At 42.0% G+C, this 21,829-nt stretch overlaps 1 protein-coding gene across 1 annotated transcript in view; it reads right to left on the bottom strand.

Moving 5' to 3' along the window:
- Positions 1-21,829, bottom strand: part of LOC147244148 (poly [ADP-ribose] polymerase tankyrase-1-like) — an 84,460-nt gene that overhangs the window by 10,035 nt on the left and 52,596 nt on the right. The window contains exons 10-22 of the mRNA XM_086186751.1: positions 17,935-18,056; positions 17,736-17,827; positions 16,424-16,502; positions 15,524-15,695; positions 14,956-15,035; positions 12,842-12,987; positions 12,540-12,705; positions 8,168-8,387; positions 5,696-5,805; positions 4,281-4,469; positions 3,277-3,357; positions 1,986-2,172; positions 1,807-1,886 (exon numbers count right to left, since the gene is read on the bottom strand). Of these exons, the coding sequence (XP_086042877.1) occupies positions 1,807-1,886; positions 1,986-2,172; positions 3,277-3,357; positions 4,281-4,469; positions 5,696-5,805; positions 8,168-8,387; positions 12,540-12,705; positions 12,842-12,987; positions 14,956-15,035; positions 15,524-15,695; positions 16,424-16,502; positions 17,736-17,827; positions 17,935-18,056 (1,724 nt within the window). The remainder of the gene's footprint in view (positions 1-1,806; positions 1,887-1,985; positions 2,173-3,276; positions 3,358-4,280; positions 4,470-5,695; positions 5,806-8,167; positions 8,388-12,539; positions 12,706-12,841; positions 12,988-14,955; positions 15,036-15,523; positions 15,696-16,423; positions 16,503-17,735; positions 17,828-17,934; positions 18,057-21,829) is intronic.

Raw genomic sequence — 21,829 nt, forward strand, 5'->3', positions numbered from 1 at the left:
AGGAAGAGTTTTCCAGCCTGTTTCATTCCAGGGATCACAGCAGTAGATGTGGATGTCAGAAGCTGGTCTGATCTCTCTATACCACGACAAAAAGCATTACGTACATGTAATACAAGAGACAGATGACATGTGTAGTCCTGGCTGGTGTCTCATCATCGTCCCTGTAGTTTGCTGTTCAAAACTGAAATCCTAAAATTTATCCTGAAGTTAAATGAACGTGCAAACTCTTGAGGAAGTACAGCCCTTTACCTCTGTGGTGCATTAGGGAGCTGAGACCCCCAGAGACCAGTTTATTGCTAGTTAGCTTAGCAGAGTGAAAGGTAGGGTGGGTGGGAAGTGTTAGCACAACATTTAACAGTCTACCAACTTTACTAAGACTAGGTTGGTAATAAAATTCATTACGAAACAACAATTTAAAATTGCAAGCCGCTGTGGTTTTAGAATTGGATTAGTTGTTGGAACTACTTTCCTGACCAGGCGTATGATTTGATGCCGCACCTTAAAGGCCCCGCAGTACTTTCAGCAAACAAAACATTTGAGAACAACAAGGCTTGAAGAAGCAGCTGCTAATCGTGGCTGATTTTGTGAGAGAGGAGAGGAGGGCTATTTCAAAACAGACCAAGATTCTGGGTCTTCTCCAGCTACTGCTTTTGACTGAGGTATGCTAACACTTCCCACCCACTACTGGCCACTGTGCTAGGCTAACTAGCGTGGGTCCCTAGAAAAGGATATCTACCTGCTTGTCTGGATCTAGGGAGGACAGCAAAAAAGTGTACACCCCAAAAAGCTGGTGTGTTCTTTTAAACAATTTGCTCCCAGTACTGAGAGAAGACTTGGAGTTGATGCTCCTCTCAGGCGCTACACAGAAGACGGCGTGACAAGAATTAATGATTAAAAAATTGCCAGTCACAGCTCAGAGGCATTTCTGATTTCTGTTTGTTTCATGTATTAATTTGAGGAACATCACAGTCTCCTCATTGCACCCCCCCCCCCCCCACACACACACACACACACAGATTGGATGGTTCGAGCCCGTTCAGTAGAGTGGAAACTTGAAGTCACACTATTCATCTAGGTCATAATTTATTTGAACCTTGTTTCATTTTGCTTGTATTGACACTAATACTGTACATTATTTCTGCTTGAACAGGCTTATACTAGACGGTTTTAAAATTACTGCGCTAATGATCATAACAACTGAAGTGTGTGTTTAAGTTTAGAGCCTAAGAGGAACTTTATTAGTGGAGTATTATTAAATGTAAAGCCAGAGGCATCGACATAAACCTTTATACCATTCATGTCATTCTGAAGTATAAATGTACATTTCTATCAACACCCAGCTGACTCTCAACTCCATCTCACTCACCGTTTGAATATTAATGAAGACTTGTTTCCCTTCGGGGGGGAACCGTGAAAAATGTAACACACACACACACACACACACACGCACGCACACCTCCTCCATTTTTGTTTTTGCACTCACACTGACTTCTGTTCTCCGACTTTTGCCAGCTGTCTATTTCTATTTCAGTGTTCTCCTCTTTCTGCCTCCCCATCTGTCTTACTATCTGTTTCTCCTTTTGCCACCCAGTTCTACTACTTTCTGTTTTTCTCTAACATTATTAAAATAGAAAATCCCCAACGTGAGGGATATGGTATGAAGAGAAAAACCTGCAAATAGCAGACTGTTCCAAAGTTGGATATTTACACTGGAGAATATTACCTTAAAATGTATTTTACTTCCCATTGTTCTATTTTTTATCTTTCCCTTCTTTCTCGCCCACTTCCCCTTGTAAGCGTGTGTACCTGTTCCCTCTGGAAGATGTCTCGGAGGTGTTCCAGGCCTAGACTCTTCAAGAACTGGTTGATGGTCATGTCGAGAAGAGCTGCAGTGAGTTCAAATGCAGTGATGTCATCAGAGGAGTCCCACGCGTTACATCATCAGACCTAGTTTTAGGTGTGTGTGTTTTTGTGTGTGTGCATACTTTCTCCTTCCTTCCTGTCAGACCCAGATGCACCATCTGCTGTCCCGGTGGCCCCAGCAACTGTGATGTCACTCAGGGGTGTGGTCAGGTTGTCTATGCTGCTGGCTGCTGACAGGCAGGACGGGGATGGTGAGGGTGAGATGACCACACCCCCTGTGGCACCTGTACTCACCACACTTGCACTCACCTGAGAGAGGAAGAGTTTACATTTCAGGGGCCATTGAGAGAACATGTAGTGCTAAATACAAAACTACTTAGACGTTAACGCTTGTGTATACACCGACTAGCCTAATCATTCGCAAAGCGCTGGTGGTCCGTAAAGGTACAGCAGGTGGTTCATGAGAGGTCCTAGACAATATTTAAATAAAACCTTTAGGTTCTCTTGCAAAAAAAAGAAAAAGATTTGTTATACTTTAATAGGTTCCTACAGCAATCAGTGTGTTGATACTGACATGTTTCATTAACCTGAAGAACATCCGTTAGGGAACGAGTGGTAGTTCCTAAAAAAGTATGTATTTTTTGGGAGCATCCCTCACCATAGACAAGCTGGATGTGTGGAAAATCTGTCATTTATTTTTAATTGAATGTGAGATTATCAATCATTTATTTGTACAAAAAATGTATGATGGTAAGGGGTTGGAAAATATGAAACTTCATGTATTCATCAAATGTCAAACCGCCAAGACACAGGCCTAATGATCCAGTATCTGGACTTAAGGTGTTACAGGTAACATTCAGTTCCACTGCAGTGAGGCAGGCTCACATCCAGCCTGAGCTGGTCTGTTTACATAAGGCAACGCTTCACCCAAAGACTGAGCAATTACAGGTTTGTACGTCCACGGAATAATTTCAGATCACAAGTTGGACGGTGGCGTTCTCAGGTTCAGGAAGGGTTGCCCTGAAGTTAGGACGGGAACTTCAACTGCTTTTAGATGACTTGTAAATAGACTCAACTCAACTGCCTACCAGGCTTGAAAATACAGAGCCAACACTTGATCCGCCTCCTCCACCGTCTCTCAATGTTTACACTTCAAGTGACACTTCAAATCCATTATGTCCTTCAGCTCCAAATACAACTCCAAGTTGTGTTACTCACATGCAAATAGCATTTGCATCTATTTATAGTCTTTGACTTTTCAGTACAGTTACATCTTCAGCAAAAATGGGGTCCTTCATAACCTTTGTAACTTTTATTTTCAACATGTGTTTGACATCAACGATGACAGCAAACCTGGGAGCTACGGGAGCTCTCATTTGCTAAAAAGGCTGATCTACAAGGGTCCACACTCACCACAGTGGCCTGTGGTTTTAAACAGCTCGGCAGGGCATCTGGAGGCATGGCATCGATCAGCAAGGCTCTGATGTCATCAGCCTGCAACAAAGAGATGTAGCCAGATGTAGTGTTTGTGCACTCCAAGTATGATTCCAGTAACTTCAGTTGGAGGCTAAATAACAGACTCGGCTTAGTTAAAGAGAAGCTCACCAGTTGCTACATTTGCTGCTGCATTATTGAAACGACTGTCAGTAAATAAGTTACAAATGCTAACCTTCATCTCTGTACACAAGAGCTAGCGCTGATATATAATACTGCAGTACTTTACATTGTAAATAAGTTTTTAAATTTTTAAAATCTCCTCAAAGACACATCATAAATGGCGGATTTAACCCTCTGATGCCTGCAATCACGCCCGTTTGAAGATCCCCAGCAATGGACGTAATTTCAATTTCCATTCTTTAAACAAGGAAACACAATGCAGCATCATTGCGCAGACACACACCAGCACAGCTACAGCAGGTTATGAATGCCGCACTGACACGGTGGATAAATCAGGTTTTACTCAGGAGAGCACAGGATTTACTGACCTGCATTAGCCAATAACATCAACGCCCAACAGGAATTTCAAATATCAGGTTACAGGACTGTTTGGTTCAGAAGGGACACATGAGATGCTTCCCTCGTCTGTTTCAAGCAACCTGAGATGGTTAATATACAACCATGAGCTCCCCAGAATAAAATTATTCCATCATGTGGAAGAATTATAATCATATTCATAATTATTTCATATTCCATGCACAGAGCTAACCAGCTTAATATTTTTGTGTCGCAGAGGAGAGAAAATTCAATTTCTTGAGTGTGATTTGTGTGTGTCAGGGATGAACTCTAGAATGTTAAGTCCTTGAGCAAGTATGTCAGCAAAGATGCAGGATTTTCAACCCTTGCCTGAGTGCCATCACCTCAACTTTCTTTAACCAGCCAAACATCAGCTGATACTGAAGGGATGACAGGGTGATTACCGTCGCCAGATCCAGCGGCGTCTGTCCCTCCTGGTTTTTCATGGTGGGATCAGCTCCGTGGGCCAATAGCAGAGCACACAGCTGAGTCCGCCCTTTTTGCGCCGCTTCATGGAGCGGAGTAAACGCCCACTTGTCTGTGGCGTTGACGCATGTATTGTACTTGATCAGCAGGGCGGCAATGTCCACGTGCTTGACGCGGCAGGAAAGGTTGACGAACATTGAAGGAGAGGAAGAGTGCGAAGGCATTGATGATGGACACGGGAGGGTGGGGGGAGTGGGGGACAAGAAAGGAGGCAATGAAAACAAACAGACAGAAGAGGCGGGGGGAAAGAGACAATGAGCACATTTAACAAGAAAATGTGTGAAGTAGGCTGAGTCGGTGCAATAAAAGCCAGATCAGAAAATACAGAATGTGTGTTTCTTTGGAGCAGTGAATTATTAATTCCTTCATCATCCTCGGTTTCCCACTGCTCCTCCTTCCTCTCCTCATCTCCCTCCTCATCGGTTTCTAGGTTGTCTGGGTGCCAAACACAATATAGCTGGGAGAGGCTAAAGCTTGTGTGTGTGTGTGTGTGTGTGTGTGTGTGTGTGTGTGTGTGTAAGGGGGGGGTGGGGCGTCTTATCTAGTACACACAGCTCATCAAGTTTTCACTCAACATGTGCTTCATGACTCTTTCAGGAGCTGAATGTTACTAGGAGCCAACTGAGGCCTCCAGATGGAAACATGACATACATGGTCCGCCTCAGAAAACAAGAAAATGTGAATGAGACTGAGAAATAATAATCAGCATACGGTGAGATTTTGTTCTCTTGATGCTGTATCAATATTTCTGCCCCAGCTGTATAGTATATCATGATAAATTCCTATCATGACTAGTGCCTTATTTCAGTTTGTCACCATGAAACCTTTCACAATTAAACTGGAATAAAAATTTGGAATGAAATAGTTTTGACTCAATTTGTCCATGAAATTATCAAAGTAATGTTGTGAAAATATTATTAGACTACAGGCAGGTTATATATAGCTCACCCTCACTTGGTGCAAGGACAGTCAGGGCCCCTATCTAAGAGCTCTATGGCGGATGGCACTATGTGTGCGCTGTGCGTTCATGGCGTGTTCAGCTTCATTTTGGTATTTAGCCTATGGCTGTAGGAAAACCAAACTATCAGTGGCGTGTTAACTTCATGACTTTCACCTACGACAGAATCAGCGGCGTTATTATAGACCGAGTCATGCAGCCATGCAAACGGAAAAAGTACAGGTAGATATCACAAACCCATAACCCATAAATATCAATAACCGGTGATTATCTATACATTATAAGACAACTGGTCCATAAAACATCAGAGTATCTGTGTAACTGACTTGAGAAACAAACAGGAATACCATGAGTGAGCATGTGTGTGTGTCTCACCCCGTATGAAGCAGCATTGTGTAAAGGTATCAGTCCTCCTTTGTCCTGTGCGTTCACGTCAGCTCCATGTTCCAACAAATACTCTGCTACCTCCAAGTTGTTGTATCCAGCTGGAGAACGCCGAGGGGGCCGAGGCGTACGAACAGCAAGCAGGTCAGAGTGAAGAGATGGAGAAAGATAAGAGATGCAATAATGTGGTCAGGTAATAAGTGAGAAGCAAAGAAAGAGCTGCAGCATGACACCGTGTGTGTGTGTGTGTGTGTAATCATCTTTTGCTTCAAGGCAGAGGGTGTGTGGGTGTGTGTCTAAATGGCCAGAAAAAAAAACTATAAAACTTCCCAGGAGATTCTGAGCACTTTCTCAACTTTTAGAGCGATAGTCATGCAGAAAATCATATTCTAATCACATTTAATAATTGGCTGAGGAGATTCTTTATCAATCAGAATCTAAAACTGTAAAAAAGACAAAGACAAAATAGATTTCCCCGGCAGAAGATTACAGGGATGACCTCAACCATGAACCTGATTGTATCTGAAAATGTGACAAACTGAGAGAATTGCTTGAGTTAGCTTGTTAGCTGGTATGGGTGTACGCAGACTAGCTGAGAAAGCTAACATTAGCCATAATCTTTCATCATAATAACCATCACCAGAAATCTCTAATGGAACATTTGGTGTTTTATCTGCCAGCATTCAAACTTCTGATTTCCCCGTCTTCTTCTTTTCACTTCTGGCTACTTGGCACAGGTAAAGTGTCACTGCTTCCCTCGGCATTTCTACTGCTGAATTTAATATGATAATAGTAAGAAAATATTCCTTTTATGACTTATACTGAAGCCTAAGAGGAAGTGATTTAGGTCCTTGGTTGAAAACAGACGACTGTGATGGTGTTTCTTGATGGTTCAGAGGTGTTTCCAGTACGACAAGACAAACAAAAATCAAAATGTCCAGTTGCGATGTGATGTTGGCGTATAAATCAAGTCAAAAGAGTTCATGTTCTAGGAGCCAAGCCTGTTCAGTGTGTGTGCCGGTTTCACATCAAACCAAACACAAAGAGTTGTTATGGTAATGAAGGAGACAAAGCATCAGCTGTGAAATAAACCCTGGTAAGAAAAAGATACAAGCAGCAAGGTAAAAACTGACCCGTCTTGCTGTGACATTTAAAGGTAAAAGTTTGAGGACACAGAGTTGCCTCATATTTTAAGTATGCAGAACAATCTGTGGTTTGTACACAGAAACAAGAGTTTCAGTGTATCCTGGTGATTATATCAGCACAGAGTTCATGAATTATGGATTTGTGTGTGTGTGTGTGTGTGCCTGTGCATGTGTTTATGGCTGTGAGGTGCAAAAGCAGAGTGATGCATCAGTTATCTCTAAAGCAGATGTTTTAATGATTACAAATCTTGATTGTGTGTGTGTGTGTGTGTGTGTGTGTGCAGCTTTGAAAACATGCATTATCGCTTCTATCAGAAAGGTAAAACACATTAAGTCTGTGTGAGACTCAAGGACATCAGAGTAAACAACTATGTAGTCAGAGTTAGCTGGAGGTTTCCTATATCTTGATGGAAAATGTGTCTCTGAGCAATAAGGAATTATCATTATTATTATTTTTTAAGTGAAGCAGAGACATTTCACATTAAATTAACATCTATAATACAAACGTGCTAGATTTCACAGGCTAATTTCCATCTGTAGTCTGTGGCAGGTTGATGTCAGTACAAGAGAAATAAACAACTGTAGTAATTAATAAAGTTAATGTAAAAAAAAGTTTCATAAAGTTTACAGGGATTTTCACTAATTTGACTGAAAACCGTCTCAAAAGGTAGATGGACGTATCCATAAAAACTAAGAGTGGAACCAGTCCAGTTCCTTTTTTTGAAAATAAATCTTGATCATGTCACACTGTCACTGTGTCGATAAAGATAAACTGCTCTGATGGTGACATCAACGCGTCTGTATTCCATGTGAGAACTCTTGAACTAGGTGAGGGCCATTGGCCACCTGAGAGTCCAGACCTGAGTGCTGATTTCAAGCACAATTGTGATAAAATAATTCAGAATAATTAGCATTGGTAAAAATGCTAAGCTATTCCAGCCCGTGCATCTAAAACCCAGGGCTGCCACGTCTGTCTGCCTGTGTTAATTGTCTTGTTCTTGGCACTTTTCTGAGCCACAGTCCCTCGAGGAGAACCGGTCCTGGGCTGCTGGAACTAGAGTCAGGAGTTATGGCGAACACACTCATGTCCAAGTCATGTCCAGGTGTGTAAATTAGCTAGCTTAATGCTACCATGACATTTGCTAACTCATCTAAACTCTCTTCTAATAATAAGACACTGAAGTAAGGAAACAGAACAACATTCAACATCCCTTTCCTTTCTTTCATGAACTCATATTACAGGAAATTTAACTGACTGGTATTTGTGGAATATTCAGAATATTTTGTAATTTTTTTCTGTTCTGTTTGTGCATCTTACCTGCCAGGTGCAGCGGCGTTGAGTTGCGTCCCTGCGTGTCCCGACAGTTGATGTTGTCTGGGCTGCATAACTTCTGCACCCTGGCCAGACATCCCTTCTTGGCTGCATCCAGCAATGCTGCATCTCCTCTCAAGAGGTCCTGAATGTCTGTGTCCCCGTCCTTCACCAGGTCCAGAGGCGTGTTGCCGTCTCGGTTCTTCTTGGTGGGGTCGGCTCCGTGCTGCAGGGAGCACAAGATGAAAAGAAAAGAGAGGGAGAGAACGTAATTGTCTTCACATAAGAAATATTTTAGGATATGAAATCGATAGCTATTAAATATTAGTCCTATAAGTCCCAGTGGGAGCTTTCACTGAGATGAGGAGGGTGACAGGAGATGAGTGGAAAGAGGAAGGTTTTTCACCAGAGAGCAGAACAAAGAGAGAGAGAGAGAGAGAGAGAGAGAGAGAGAGAGAGAGAGAGAGAGAGAGCTGGAAGGAGGGGAGGACAGAACATCCAGTGAAATGGAAGACAGCATATTCCCTGGAGAGCAGGAAAGCAGACATCTTCATCACTCAACTGTCTCCGGGGTTACGGGTTAAATTGTCATTTCATTGTGTGTTGAAAAAAAAAATCAGCTCATTAAAATGTGATGTTGTGGGGATCCACTGCTGGCCTGGAAATGTCCCTTACACATCTCACGGCTGTATAACCTCTTCCAAAACACAGATTTTCAGCTGAATTCTTCTGTCCTACTTCTGTATTTCTATCATCACTTTCCTGCTGATGTAATCACCTTCCAACGGTAATAGATTCTCTATCCAGGAAAATTAGAACAGAGATAAGTTGAAGGAATTCAGAGGAATTCAAACAATAAATTTAGGAGCTGAGTATTTACTCCAAACAAGACGTCATACTGTTTGATTGACAGCTGGTCAATTAGAGACAAAGACGAAGCTCCGTCACACCCAGACATCCAGCCACCATCACCATCTCAACAGCAATAACAAGACTGTTGCAGCTTAATAGAGAAGGTAATTATCTTCTTAACAAAAAACAAAAAAATGAAATGCTTTTGTGTTTCACTCCACAACATCAGTGGGGAATATTATTCTGAGCACACAAAAGAAATCTGACAAGAAAACAGTGGAAACAAAAGGAAAATCTGGAAACTCTAGAATAAATAGTTAATTTTACAAAGAGAATATCCTGAGGCCACGGCAGATTAACACCAAAGTGCTGGAACACTCCTGCTGGTGTGAGTGTGTACGCTGGTGTTCAAGGAGAAATGAGGGTGCTGCTGCATCAACATGAATCACGCATCACAAGTCTTTCTTAAAAGCGTAAGAATTTCAATGAGACAAAAAATAAAGAAGAAAGAAGCCAAAACGTCATGTTGCAAAATCAATCCTGTGTTTTTATATTGTCTGCCTCCAGACTTCTTAAAGCGAGAGTGGAACCGAGTGCTGAAAGAGTGGCCCGAGGGCCGGCCGGAGTGCTCTGCTCATTCATCTACACGCTGACACTGAGCGATCTGTTTAATCTGTTTGGCTCAAACAAGAGGATGCACGGTGTCATCAAGAGGCCTGACCGCAAACGGACGGGACACAAACGCACAGCACAAGATGAGAGGCGGCGTCCTTGAATCAATCAGAAGTTAACAAGGTAAGTCAGCCCCTCGATAAACAACTCATCAGCTCCAGAGAGCAACAACAAGTGATTGACAGGAAGTCAATGACTAGGATTAAACCGGACGAGTAAGAAGAATCACTTCCGCAACTTTCAGCGAAGCAGCAAAGTAGGTTCTCCTGCGAGTATGTTCCGACTGCAGGAATTTCACTCCGCTCTCTCTCACATGTAGCTTGGTGGACTCAGCACGGTTCAAGGGAGAATGTGCAACAAATTTGCATTTTTAATGAGGTTTGGTTTGCTTCCACACTGTCGCCTCGTCAAGTGCACCAAACATTGTAAACACACCTAACATCCTCGGGATAGAGAGGCCGGCGGACTCCACCAGCACCCCAGCACTCCACTAGATGAGGCTGCCCGTGAATCGTTATCTTATTTTGTCCTCCACGCGACACCGGCCCGATTTCAGTTTTTTCATTTTCACTTTTCTGATGAATTTATATGTGAGTGATGTTATTTGCCTTCTCACCTTCCACTCCCTGTATCCACACTTTCAATTTCCACTGTCCTTGTAAAAAGGACCTGTGCTGTCATAGAGAACTGTCTAACTATAGAACAGCATTTAGCCACCTTTTTATTCCTATTTATGAGCAAACAGCGTGCATTAACCCCCCCCCCCCATCGTCTTTCTCTCTGCCACAACTTCTTCACCTGCAAGTGTGACTCAATTAAATTCATGTTTTATTTTTGTTGTTGTTGTTCACTTCCTATATGTGGTCCGTTTCCTTTTACACTTCAAACCAGCTGCACCCTGGTCCACCTGGCAGCAGACCAAGTCCCACGTATTAAAATACCCAGAGGAAAGGAGGCAGGTGTGGAATGGCTTCAGCAGGTACGGTTACATGGACCAAAACATTAAACTCCATCACTTTAGCTCTGCTGCGTGTTTACAGTAGTAAACCTGGCCAGTGAATGACTGCACAGCTACACTCACAACCCTCCTTAAAGTAACAATTTTGTCACGTTTTTGTTGTGATTTTTAACTACTTTTTTTTAAAGTTATCATCATTGGATTGGATTGACATTTATTTCAAATGTAGAAAAATAAATGTTTTTTTGTTTTTTTTTTAGAACAAAGCAAAAGGTCATACAGGAAATGATATCAAACCAAATAATAGGAATAAAAAAAGCGTAACACAATCCGAGATTGTCAAACTTGTCGCGTCTCAAAAGGACTGAGAGGAAATACGCCCGCATCACCGTGACATTTGGATATTTTATTTGCACCAAACAGCAATGAAGAAGGAATCTAGTAGCATCAACATTTCCCTGCAATGTGTGTGTCCGTGTTGTGTGTTCATGCGCTTCCTGTGTGACTTCAGCAGTGTTGCTCTAATAATAATTTATGCAGCCCCATATGGCAACAACGCAGTGGTGATGTAACCTTGACTGGAGGTGTTTCTGACAAGAAAAACAAGAAGAACACATTCAGCTGTGAAACTGAAACATTACACGTGACTCATCCAGATGAGTGTAGCAGATGTGACAAATCTTCAGTCATGCGTTTGTTGCGTCTGGGCTGAGAGAGCACGAGAGGTCAAAGCTTCTCCTCAATATTCACCTCTGATTGGCTGATGAACACATTCTGATGCTACTGCAGAGAGAAAGTCCTGATTTACCATCACAAAACCGGTTCACGTAACGCAGCTGACAACACACGTTACTCACAGGGAGCCAAATGCAACTAACGTACAGAGGCTGTTTGCTGGTCTGGCTGGTGTGATGTTTTAGTTCTACTGTAACACTTAAGATTCTAGACTCTTTTTAGCACCAGGCATTATGTTTCAATTTATTGTCAAACGAATGTTAAGAAAAATTGGATATGAAATGATCATCAAATGTCTGGAGCCAATAAAATAGTCTACCCAATGCGTATTTTGGTCAGAAGATGGCAGTCTAGGCAACATTACGCATGGTTACAACAAACTGTAGATGAAGAAGAGGTTCTTTTGGCCATCTACCAGCTAAAAATGTGAGAGAGGTGTGGAGGGATTACTGTCAGCTGGGCAAGCTGTCATCTCTCTCCTGCTAGCTAGCATCAACACATGCCGCACGTCATCATGAGATGAAACGGAGGTTGGGATTATCCTGAACGACACCCCAGCCAGGAACTGCTGCTCAGTCATGAGTTAAAGATTCGCTACGTCAGAGCTCATTCATAAAGACGTTTCCATCTCCCATTTCCTGCAAAAACCAGCTCCAGCAAGCCTAGGACCTTTTTTTCCCGCAAAATTTATTTTTCTTCTTTTCTTGTCTAATTTGCAGTTTCCATTAACTTTACACTTTAAAATGTGCAAAAGCGGTCGTGAAAACAAAAGAGTTTTGTTTTGGATGCAGAAATAATAAGTCAGCAATTAATTATTTCTAAGGAGAATTAACAGATTAATCTTTGCATAAATAAATATAAGCCAAAATAACACACAAAAGAAGCCCGAAATAATTTTCCAGAGAGGACAGACAGCTAACATTTCCTGTTCATCCACCAATAGACTGATTAATTACTTGTTTAATTTCTAAAACTGATTATAAAAGTTGAAGATTTTTTTCTGTTTAAAAAAAACGACTGAATTTATGTTTAAATTTTTACATGAGTCATGCTTCAGTCTGCAGTTTGTGGTGCAGTGGTGTGTGTGTGTGTGTGTGTGTGTGTGTGTGTGTGTGTGTGTGTGTGTGTGTGTGTGTGTGTGTGTGTAAATGACGGTGAAACCTTTAGCAGCAGTTTGCAGATCTCATATTTGCCCTTGGCTGCAGCCTCGTGAAGCGGCGTGAACTTCCATAAGTCGGCCACGTTGACTGAGGCTCCGTGTCTAACCAGCAGCTCGGCCACCTCATAGTGACCATATGAACAGGCGTTGTGGAGGGGAACCAGACCACTGCATATGAAAAACACACACACAAACACAAACACACACACACACACAAACACACCTTTTAGGAAAGGATCAAAAATCAACCTTCCTAAACTTTGCTATGACTTTCTAATCTGTGATGAACATTGAAATGTCTCACCCTTTGTCCTTGGCGTGCACATCTGCCCCGTGGTGCAGCAGGTACTCCACCACCGACACTCGGTTGTAGCCGGCAGCGAAGTGAAGGGGTGTGGAGTGTCGTCCCTCCAGATCTCTGCAATTCACATTCTGGGCTGTGCACAGTGACTGGGGAGACAGAGAGAGACGCCGGACAGCATGAGTGTCACCATCGCTAGTGAAGGTTGATCAAAGCTGAGAAAAAAATGGGGAGCTGAAGAAAACAAGACATCGCTGACAAATATGAGTTGAAAGATAATAATGCAGATTTATCTCATCTGTTTGGAATCCAGCAGGTTTTGTCTGAGAGCTTGGACAGTCGTCAGTAACAGCAGTTATTTGCTTCGAAGGAGGGACGGACGGTCCTTTAATGATGGAACTGTTTTACTACACTTGAGAGGTCACACACGTCTAACAGCCACAGTTTGAGCCCAGACACACGAGGACAGGGGTCAGGCCAAGAATCCTGCAAAGTGTTATTTTAATGTCAGTCAGCGGCTCAGGCAGACAGTTAACTGGTGTGCACGCTAGCCTGTGTGTGTGTCAACATTAGGTAAAAAGTGACTGACAGGGCTCATCCTCTGTTCTGCCAATCTGCCAAAGCATCACGCTTCAGACAGTGACAGACCTTCCTGAAAGACTCTACGTCTGGATAACCCTGTTACGGTCTGTCTCCGCGGGTACAGGCTCGCAGGATTCCACTCTACACTTAGCATTTTTCTCACTTCTCATAAACTTCAGCTATTCTTTGGTTTGAGTTAAAAAAAAACCCAAAAACAAACACTGACAACAATCCAAGTACAAAAAAAAAAGACATTTTTTTGACCTTCTGGATCTTTGTCAGGGTGCTCCTGTCAAATATTTCACGCAATCTAACCAGGTCCTGACATGCAGTGGGTGTTATTATCCGAAGCATATTACAGTGCATCCTGAGTGGTGCCTACGTCTCTAGCATGAGTGGGCCTGGTGCAACGCTAAGTGCTTGCTGGGCCCAATGAGCTGCAGAGGAAGTGTTACAGCGGAATAAATCTCACGAGATGGAAAATGTGACCTTAGAGAATAAGAAGGTTTGGACAAGCTACGAAGAGACAAACATTTGATTCACAAAGAATACAGAACACACCTGACATTTCCCAAAAGTCACTAGAGGCAGAGCCCTCAAAAGTCAACTCGGTCCCATTTACGAATAAACAGTCTGCTGATTTCTCTGCAGAGATGAGCTAAATCTGTCTTCTATGTCTGTTGAGCTAGTTTATCATCTATTGTGTGCTGCTGCTTTACTTACGTGGCATTTGTCTGTCAGCAGACTGATTGACACCAGATATGCTGGAGGGGTGTAGTGCGGGTCAAGAAGGGACCCAATATATTTCGGGCTACAACTATTTAACATAGCAATAAATTACTTTTTAAATTTTTAATCATTTTTCTTTTTTGACTGAGGTTGCTATGGCAGCGTTATGGACTCTCTGGTCCTTTTCCGACCAAATCAGTGCAGGTTCTGGAACCTTGGTTCTCTCTTCTGAACCGGCCTGCTCTCTCACCAGTTCTGAGCTGAGCCATCGCATCAATCGACAGAGGGTGTTGCTCAAAGCTCTACAGGAGTCACACACCTGGACTGATCAAAGAATTTGTAGCACTGCTGGTTGGGCTTTGGACTGCATGTTTCACGTGGGTCACCTCGTTGAAAGGTAGTGGGAGTGAGGGCAACAGGGGCGAGTGAGACCTAATCAGAGTTCACCAGAAAAAGCAAGGCACCAAAACAGTTCCCTGTAAAGTGGGAAAGGCCTCACGGAGGGAGTTAGCAATAGATTTACCACAAACTTTTGGCAATACAAACAGAAATGACATGAAATTATGACAATAAACGCAACAAAAAAGAAGAAGCCGGACATGGCTTCAACATCCGTCCGCACCTCATCCAACCCCCACCAAGACCAGCAGGATCAAAAACAAACCTATTAACCTACAAATGATCAAAACCATTAGTTTTTTTTTTACGTGTTTCTGGCATCCTTGTGATATCAGTAGGTTGTTTGAGTCCTTTGTTGTGAAAACTTGTTTTTCAGGGCTCTTTGGCGACAAATACAAGCAAAGTACCTTGACAGTGTCCAGGTCTCCAGCTTTAGCCGCTTCCAGAAGTCTGTAGTCCACGTCAGAGTTTCTCACCGGGATGTTCTCTACAGACCAGATCAAGGGAAAAGAGGTTGAAAATCGAATGATGATGATGATGATGATGATGATGATGAAGGTCGCTACATCTTCTGCTAGGTAAGGGCTAGAGCGAGAGAGTGTGTGTATGTGTTCCTTGTTGACAGACTGAGTTTTTGGCTGTGTGTTATGCATTTAGAAGAATATCTGTACTGAGCTTGGCCAAAGATTGAGAACATGGTCACTTTCAGACTCAGGCCTCTAATCTGGTGGTAATGCAGTAATGTAATAACTCTCTCTCCCAGTAACAGGTGAGTTGGCTCACTCCACTCAGCTTTAAAAGCTATTTACTCAACTGCACCTTCACTACAGAAATATCAATATTGACCTTTAAAAAACAATTCAGTTTAATCTACTGTTGCTAGCTAGTGCATAGCAACCAAAACACTGCACCTACACAATATCACCCATCCACCCACCCACTCGCTCTCCAAACACACACAGTCAGGTGGCATACCATTGAGGATCTGTTGAACGGCCTCATTTCCCATTTGAGAGGCGGTGAAACCCTGCAGTGACACCAATGAGGCGTCTGCCCCGTATCCTAGCAGCAATCTGCAGGTCTGAAGATGGCCCGCCAGCGCTGCGCGGTGTAACGCCGTCTGACCCAGTGTGTCCAGCGCGTTCACCTGCAAACAACCTGGTGTCAGGATCCTTAACAAAGACCTTCTGATCCTGCTTACTCGACACCAACTATAATTACAGGTTTCCATTTCAAATCTTGTCTTAGATACCATCAGAGATCTGAAGGTAAAACCATTCCATTATATGCTCGCTACAAACATTCTCTTCCTCATAGACTGGGACTTACCATGAGCCGAGAATAAACGTTCACAGCACAAACTCTATCTAGACTCAGGATACTTTGATACCCAAAGAACCTTTAATACCTTCCTGAGTCGAGGAAATGTCTTTTCTATATGTTTGTGCTGTGCTCTAATCAATGCAAATGTCATAATCAAGTCAAATTATAAATCATATATTATTATTATTATTATTATTATTATTATTATATACCATTTCTCATTAAAATTAAAACTGCAAAAAAGAATCCCTTATTCTTTGATTCTGAGGATTTGACACGCAAAAATCTGAGTTTAACACTGATGCTTCAAATTACTGAGGTGTTTCCTGCAATAAGAAATACTTCAATCAAGTAGGAATGTTAAAGATGACCAACAACAACGACATCAAACCATTTATGATGATTATTATATATACGTTCCTATATAAGCAGATGAGTGTAGGCAGGCTTACAGATGGATATAAAAAGCATGAACGTATAACAATGTGGGCATGACCTCGAGAGACAATTCTAACACATGGCTCCATAGATGGAGGAAGAAGTGTGCTTCACCTTGGCACCGTGTTTCTGTAGCACCTCCATAATGTCGTTGTGAGCTCGCTCAGCCGCCACGTGGAGAGGCGTCATGAAACTGCAGAGGTGGAGACAAAACAAAAGTGAAGGAGAGGTGAGTCCAAGAACATTCTTTCTGATGTTAGCCTGGCGAGTAGCACTGTTCAATGGATGGCAACGTTTAGCGCTACAAGTTGATCAATTAGCAACCTGACTGATCAGAATATTCAGCATTTATGTGATTCCAATTACTGCTGCCACGTCTAATAACCGAGACTCAAATATCAGTTTCATGCTTTCTGTACAATGGAAACTTCAGGCAGTTATTTTTGTTTATTTATGTGTTTGCTTATGGCATTTATTGAATGATTAAGTTAAGCTCCTTGTGATTTTCATTTTAAGATCATGTTAAAACGTTCTCTTATGATTTAATGTAGGCTTAAAAGCATTTCAATAAAGTTTTCTGTTGAAGTTTGTAGTTTTCATAACTTTGACACCAAGATTTTCCCTCATAATGCAAATTTATGGCAACAAATAGCACTACAAACGACCGGGGGAAAAAAAAGTCCCGGTGCCCGAGGATAGATGGTGATCCTTGACAGTATCTGGCGTCATCATCAAAATATAAAATAATACAACATGGAGCAAATACAGAAAAGACAAATCTCTGACTTTGGTGCTCTTGTATTCATCTGAGTAAAGTACCACCTTTTGTACTTTCAGACCTATAATATTGCAGTCGGCCACGGATGACTCAGCTGTTCTGAATCAGCTCACTGATGGAGTGCAGTTGGTCTAGAAAGTGGTTATGAGCAAATGATTGTTTTCTTCTTTTTTTTTTCAAATAGAAGAGTATCAGTCTGATGGATGACATTCATATAAGCCACGTTTTGCTTAAGTTTCTTCTTCTTTACCAATAATCCGTTGTTTATATGAGGAAAATATATAATTTATGGGCTTTTCTTATATGTAATCAGGGGGAACTTATATATCTAAGGTTTTATTCATTATTTATTCATTGTGTTTATCACATAGACCGAATTACTTCATTTTGTTCTGTTCATGTTCTGCATGGTTAGAATAAAAAAAGAATGAAAATTTGGAAAAAAAAGACAAGAATTACTTTTCAGATTCGCAAAGCTTACCAGGGTTTCTCGGTATATACAAAATGAGAATATGTATATTAACTTGTTTTTGTACGGCTCATCTTGAGATCACTAAACACTGGTTATCCACCACATCAGTTCTAAAATATGAGCCTTCCTGACATCTGCAGAACATCCAACATGGCGCGTCCCTGAATAATACTCACTCTTTATTCTTCTCGTTGACGTTGGCTCCTTTCCTCAGCAGCAACTCAGTCACCTGTTTCCTCTTGGGGTGCGGCGATGCTACAGCACAATGCTGAAAAACACAAACACACACAACACCTTTGTATCCCTGCACCCGAGTCCAAGTCTTTATGCGCAGAGCAATATGTACGTGAATGTGAGTGTGCGTGTGTTTCCTACCAGTGCTGTCTCATGTGTGTGAGGGTGTTTGAAATTGATGATCTCCAGTGCCAGGGTCTTCTTCGCCTTGGCCATGTCGGCTTCCCGAGCAGCCTGAAGCAGCGAGTGACCCTTAAACTCATCTGCACAGACGCAATGTCGACATGTCAGGATCAGAAACCACCACCCCTTGTTTCAGTCGTATTCTTAAATCATCTGACAGGGTTTTTTTTTTTTTATATATATACAAACCAGAGGGCTGCAAAAGAACATCTATTAGTTCAACTGAATGAAAAAAACTTGCATTTTAAAAACCAGAGCTTCAAACACGGCTCTAACAATACGCTCATTCAGTTGTAATGACCCTGGAGCATACCAATACTTCAGAAAGATTACTTCAAAGTTGTTGTTTTTCTTTTTTTCTTTTTTTTTTACAAGAGGGGAGCTAATAACATGTGACGCAACTGTCTGTGCGCTGCAGTTGGAGCGGAAACCAGCGATTATCCCGCAGGAGCTGCAAAATTACAAACAATGTGCTATTTTGCTTCAGAAGCTTTTCAGGCCACATAAAGAAGGAGTCTGATCTACCGACGAAGCGACAACATTCATGCATTTATAATCAGGCACTTAAACAGCACCACACACACACACACACACACACACACACACACACACACACACACATACGTCACAGCTTTAAGGGAATGGTGAAAAGATGTAAACACGCATTTTATATTCTTCCCCACAAACTCGCTTGTTTTCTAAAAGAACTTCTTCTTTCTGTGTAACTTACTGATTTCTCAAAAATGTGAGACTACTTGGACTTGTGAAATCCCAGAAAAGACGATGAATAATTTATGCCTGTTGTACAAATCACCTGCATGTCATATAACATTGATTTCTTAGCTTAAAAGCAGGCATTTTCATGTCAAACAGTATGAAAGCTAACTGTCTGGGGTGGACAAGTCCTTGTTATGTCATGTTCAGCATTTTTTTGACCACAGGAAGTTTTCCTCAGGAACTAGGAACCTTTGGAGGAGCTGGCTTTGTTTCAATGTGAGTGCAACAATATTATTTTACCCCCTGAAAAGTCTGACCTGCAAGAAAGTACTTCCTTTCATTTTTGTGAGGAGTTTCACCACCGGGACGTAAAGCATGGGAGGATCATGCTATATACCCCTAACTCTCCTTCACGAATGTGCACCCTGACTGACCAGAGGAGGCGCTGGTGCAGTGACTAGGAAACCCACACCCACACAGACACGGCCATTTTAGTTTGGAACCAAACGAGTAGCCTCCATGTAGACAGGGAATATAATTCAAATGAAAAAAACAAACAAAACATAAATAAACATTTATTATGGATACATCATGGAGCAGAATCACAGAACAGCTTATAACCAAATGACCACTGATGAAGTACCGGCTCCTTATGCTGATGGAGTCATTCATCCAGCATTGGAAACAGCGACCAGCAAAGACAGCGTACAGCTTTTGAACTAATGTGCCTAATAACTGCTTATTAGAAATGTAGTCAAAACATAGACTGAAATGGGCCCAATGAACCTGAGTAGCTCTGAAATAAAGAGTCACTTGGACTTAAGACATAAAAACATTTGGCCAAAATGGGCATTATATTTTTATGGGTTACTGTGGTAATACAGTTGCAATGAGGACTTCTTAGGAAGAAATTGTGCCTGTTATTTCCATAAATGACCCTTTCACTTCTGCAACCAGCTGCTGAATCAATGAAATTGATGTGCTGATGTGAATCGTTTAATTTTCTGGATTTCTGACAGTAGATGCATTCTTTTCATCTGCAAACAATCTCAATATTTATACAAAACCCCATTTCAACAAACTTGTCTCACTCTGATAAAACTGTTTACACTGAACTGTTAAAAAAAAAAAAAAACCCAAGCAAACTAAGCCGTTTAATCAATAAAGTATCTCAACAGACATTTGGATTTCATTTCGTTCTCCACCTGTGTGTTCAAGGCTAAAAAAGGCTAAAAGAGGCTCAGTGTGAGAGTCTCAAACGCTCCGCCTGGCCTCGCCAAACGACTGCATCCAGGAAAAGCAAAAGGAAGTGGCACAAAATATCATCTGAACATAAATAAAGATCCACTAACATCTTGTCACCATCTCTGAAGTCTAACAATGCAGTTTGTACACGAAGAAGTTAAAGAATACATTTTCAAAAGACAATTAAATCCTCATGAATCTTCAGTTTTACATCTCCTCTCCTGCAGCAAATGCCCCACTAACCCTCGCGGAAACACAAACAACAGACAAGAGCGTTGTTGTTGCATAATTGTTCATTATTGTTGGACGTAACTTAAGATGGAGTAAAATTGTTGTAGTATTTGATTTTGTCTTTGATCTGATTCACTACAAAGATAGAGCGGCAAGCGCGGCAGCCAGAGAGCTGACTCGCTAATTAACTTTCAAAGACTCACAGAGAGTTTTCTGGCAGAGACAAAGACTCAGCTTGTCTACTCTCAGTCCGTGGTAGCTGTAGATGTAAAGAAAATGTTGGATTTAATTATCATGCTTCTTTTGTTTAAGTCCCCAAAATGCTTGATTATGCAATTTACTGCACAGTCCTTGTTTTTACTTGACTGATGGAATATTCAGAAACTAAACAAACAGTAGAGGAGGACGAGGTCGTCTTGGGACAACAAACATGGATCAAGGTGTTGAGGAATTACTCTCAGCAGGGCCAGCTGTCTCTGTTCTTTAGTACCTTTAGTAGTGTCGGCCATGTTGCACGCTGCCCCAAGACAAAGTTTGAGAATTCTGTGAAGACGCCTGCAGCAGAAACAGCTGGTTGAGTTAATGATTTGCAGAAGAAGCCTCCATCTCCTGCTCCGTACATTTAATCCTTTTCGAAAAAAGTCAAAATCCACCTCAGGTAATCATTACTTTTTTTAACTGTGTTACTAACGAAGATTGTTGCCCTGAAGAGACCAAAATATAATATGATATTGTTTTTTAAATACACATAATATATATTCTTATTTACAAATGTTTATACATTAACAATTGAAACTTAAATGTAAAACTTCTCCTTGCACTGCGTGAGGCGTTTCAAATCTGTCAGCCAGCTAGGGTCTGACTGCGTGGAGTTTGCATGTTCTCCTCGTGTCTGCACGGGTCCTCTCTGGGTGCTCCGGCTTCCATACCATAAACATGCTTATTAGGATAATTAGAGACTCTAAGGTCGCGTTCACACCAGCCCTGTTTAGTCCAGCTGAACTGAACCCTGGTGTGTCTACCTCCTTGGTGCGGTTCATTTTGGTTGGTGTGAACGCTGGCGTCGAACTCAGGTGCGAACCAGTCAACCGCTCTCTGGTCTGCCTGGTAGGGGTGGTCTCAGACCGCTATCAAGTGAACTCTTGAGTGGTTTATTTCTGATGTGAACCCCATCTGCACCAATCACAGGAAGTGCGCCATTTTACACGTCATATTCCGTTTGTATGATGAGTCAACTTTGTGATTTTAGCATGTATGTGATTGTGAGCTTTTTATTGTCCACTTACCCCACTGGTCGCGCTTGTATGGCAAAGGAAAAATCATGGAGGTAAGCTCTCATTATTGCCTGTTGTCTTCTGTGATACGACCGTCCGATAGCGGAGCATCTTCTGCGACATGCATGTATTGATGCATTATTTAATTGCCGCAGTCTTCCTAGCCGTTCATATGTGCGGTCCGTTAAAGTCTGCTGATATGCAGTCCAGATCAGCACCAACATGAGAATAAGCAGACAATGCTCCATGATGTACAGTAAAAATCGCCAGGGATTTGTCGTCTACCCGCCTTAACTGTGTAAGCAATCACCGAACGGCTTTGCTGCCAAGTGACAATATTTGAATTGGTTGTGTTTGACCTTTGTGAATGCGAACCGAGCCGGTTG

Source organism: Aulostomus chinensis, chromosome 19 (genome assembly GCF_037954235.1).
Source record: "Aulostomus chinensis isolate RoL2024-O1b breed Wild chromosome 19, RoL_Achi_v1.0, whole genome shotgun sequence".
NCBI classification, from domain to species: domain Eukaryota; kingdom Metazoa; phylum Chordata; class Actinopteri; order Syngnathiformes; family Aulostomidae; genus Aulostomus; species Aulostomus chinensis.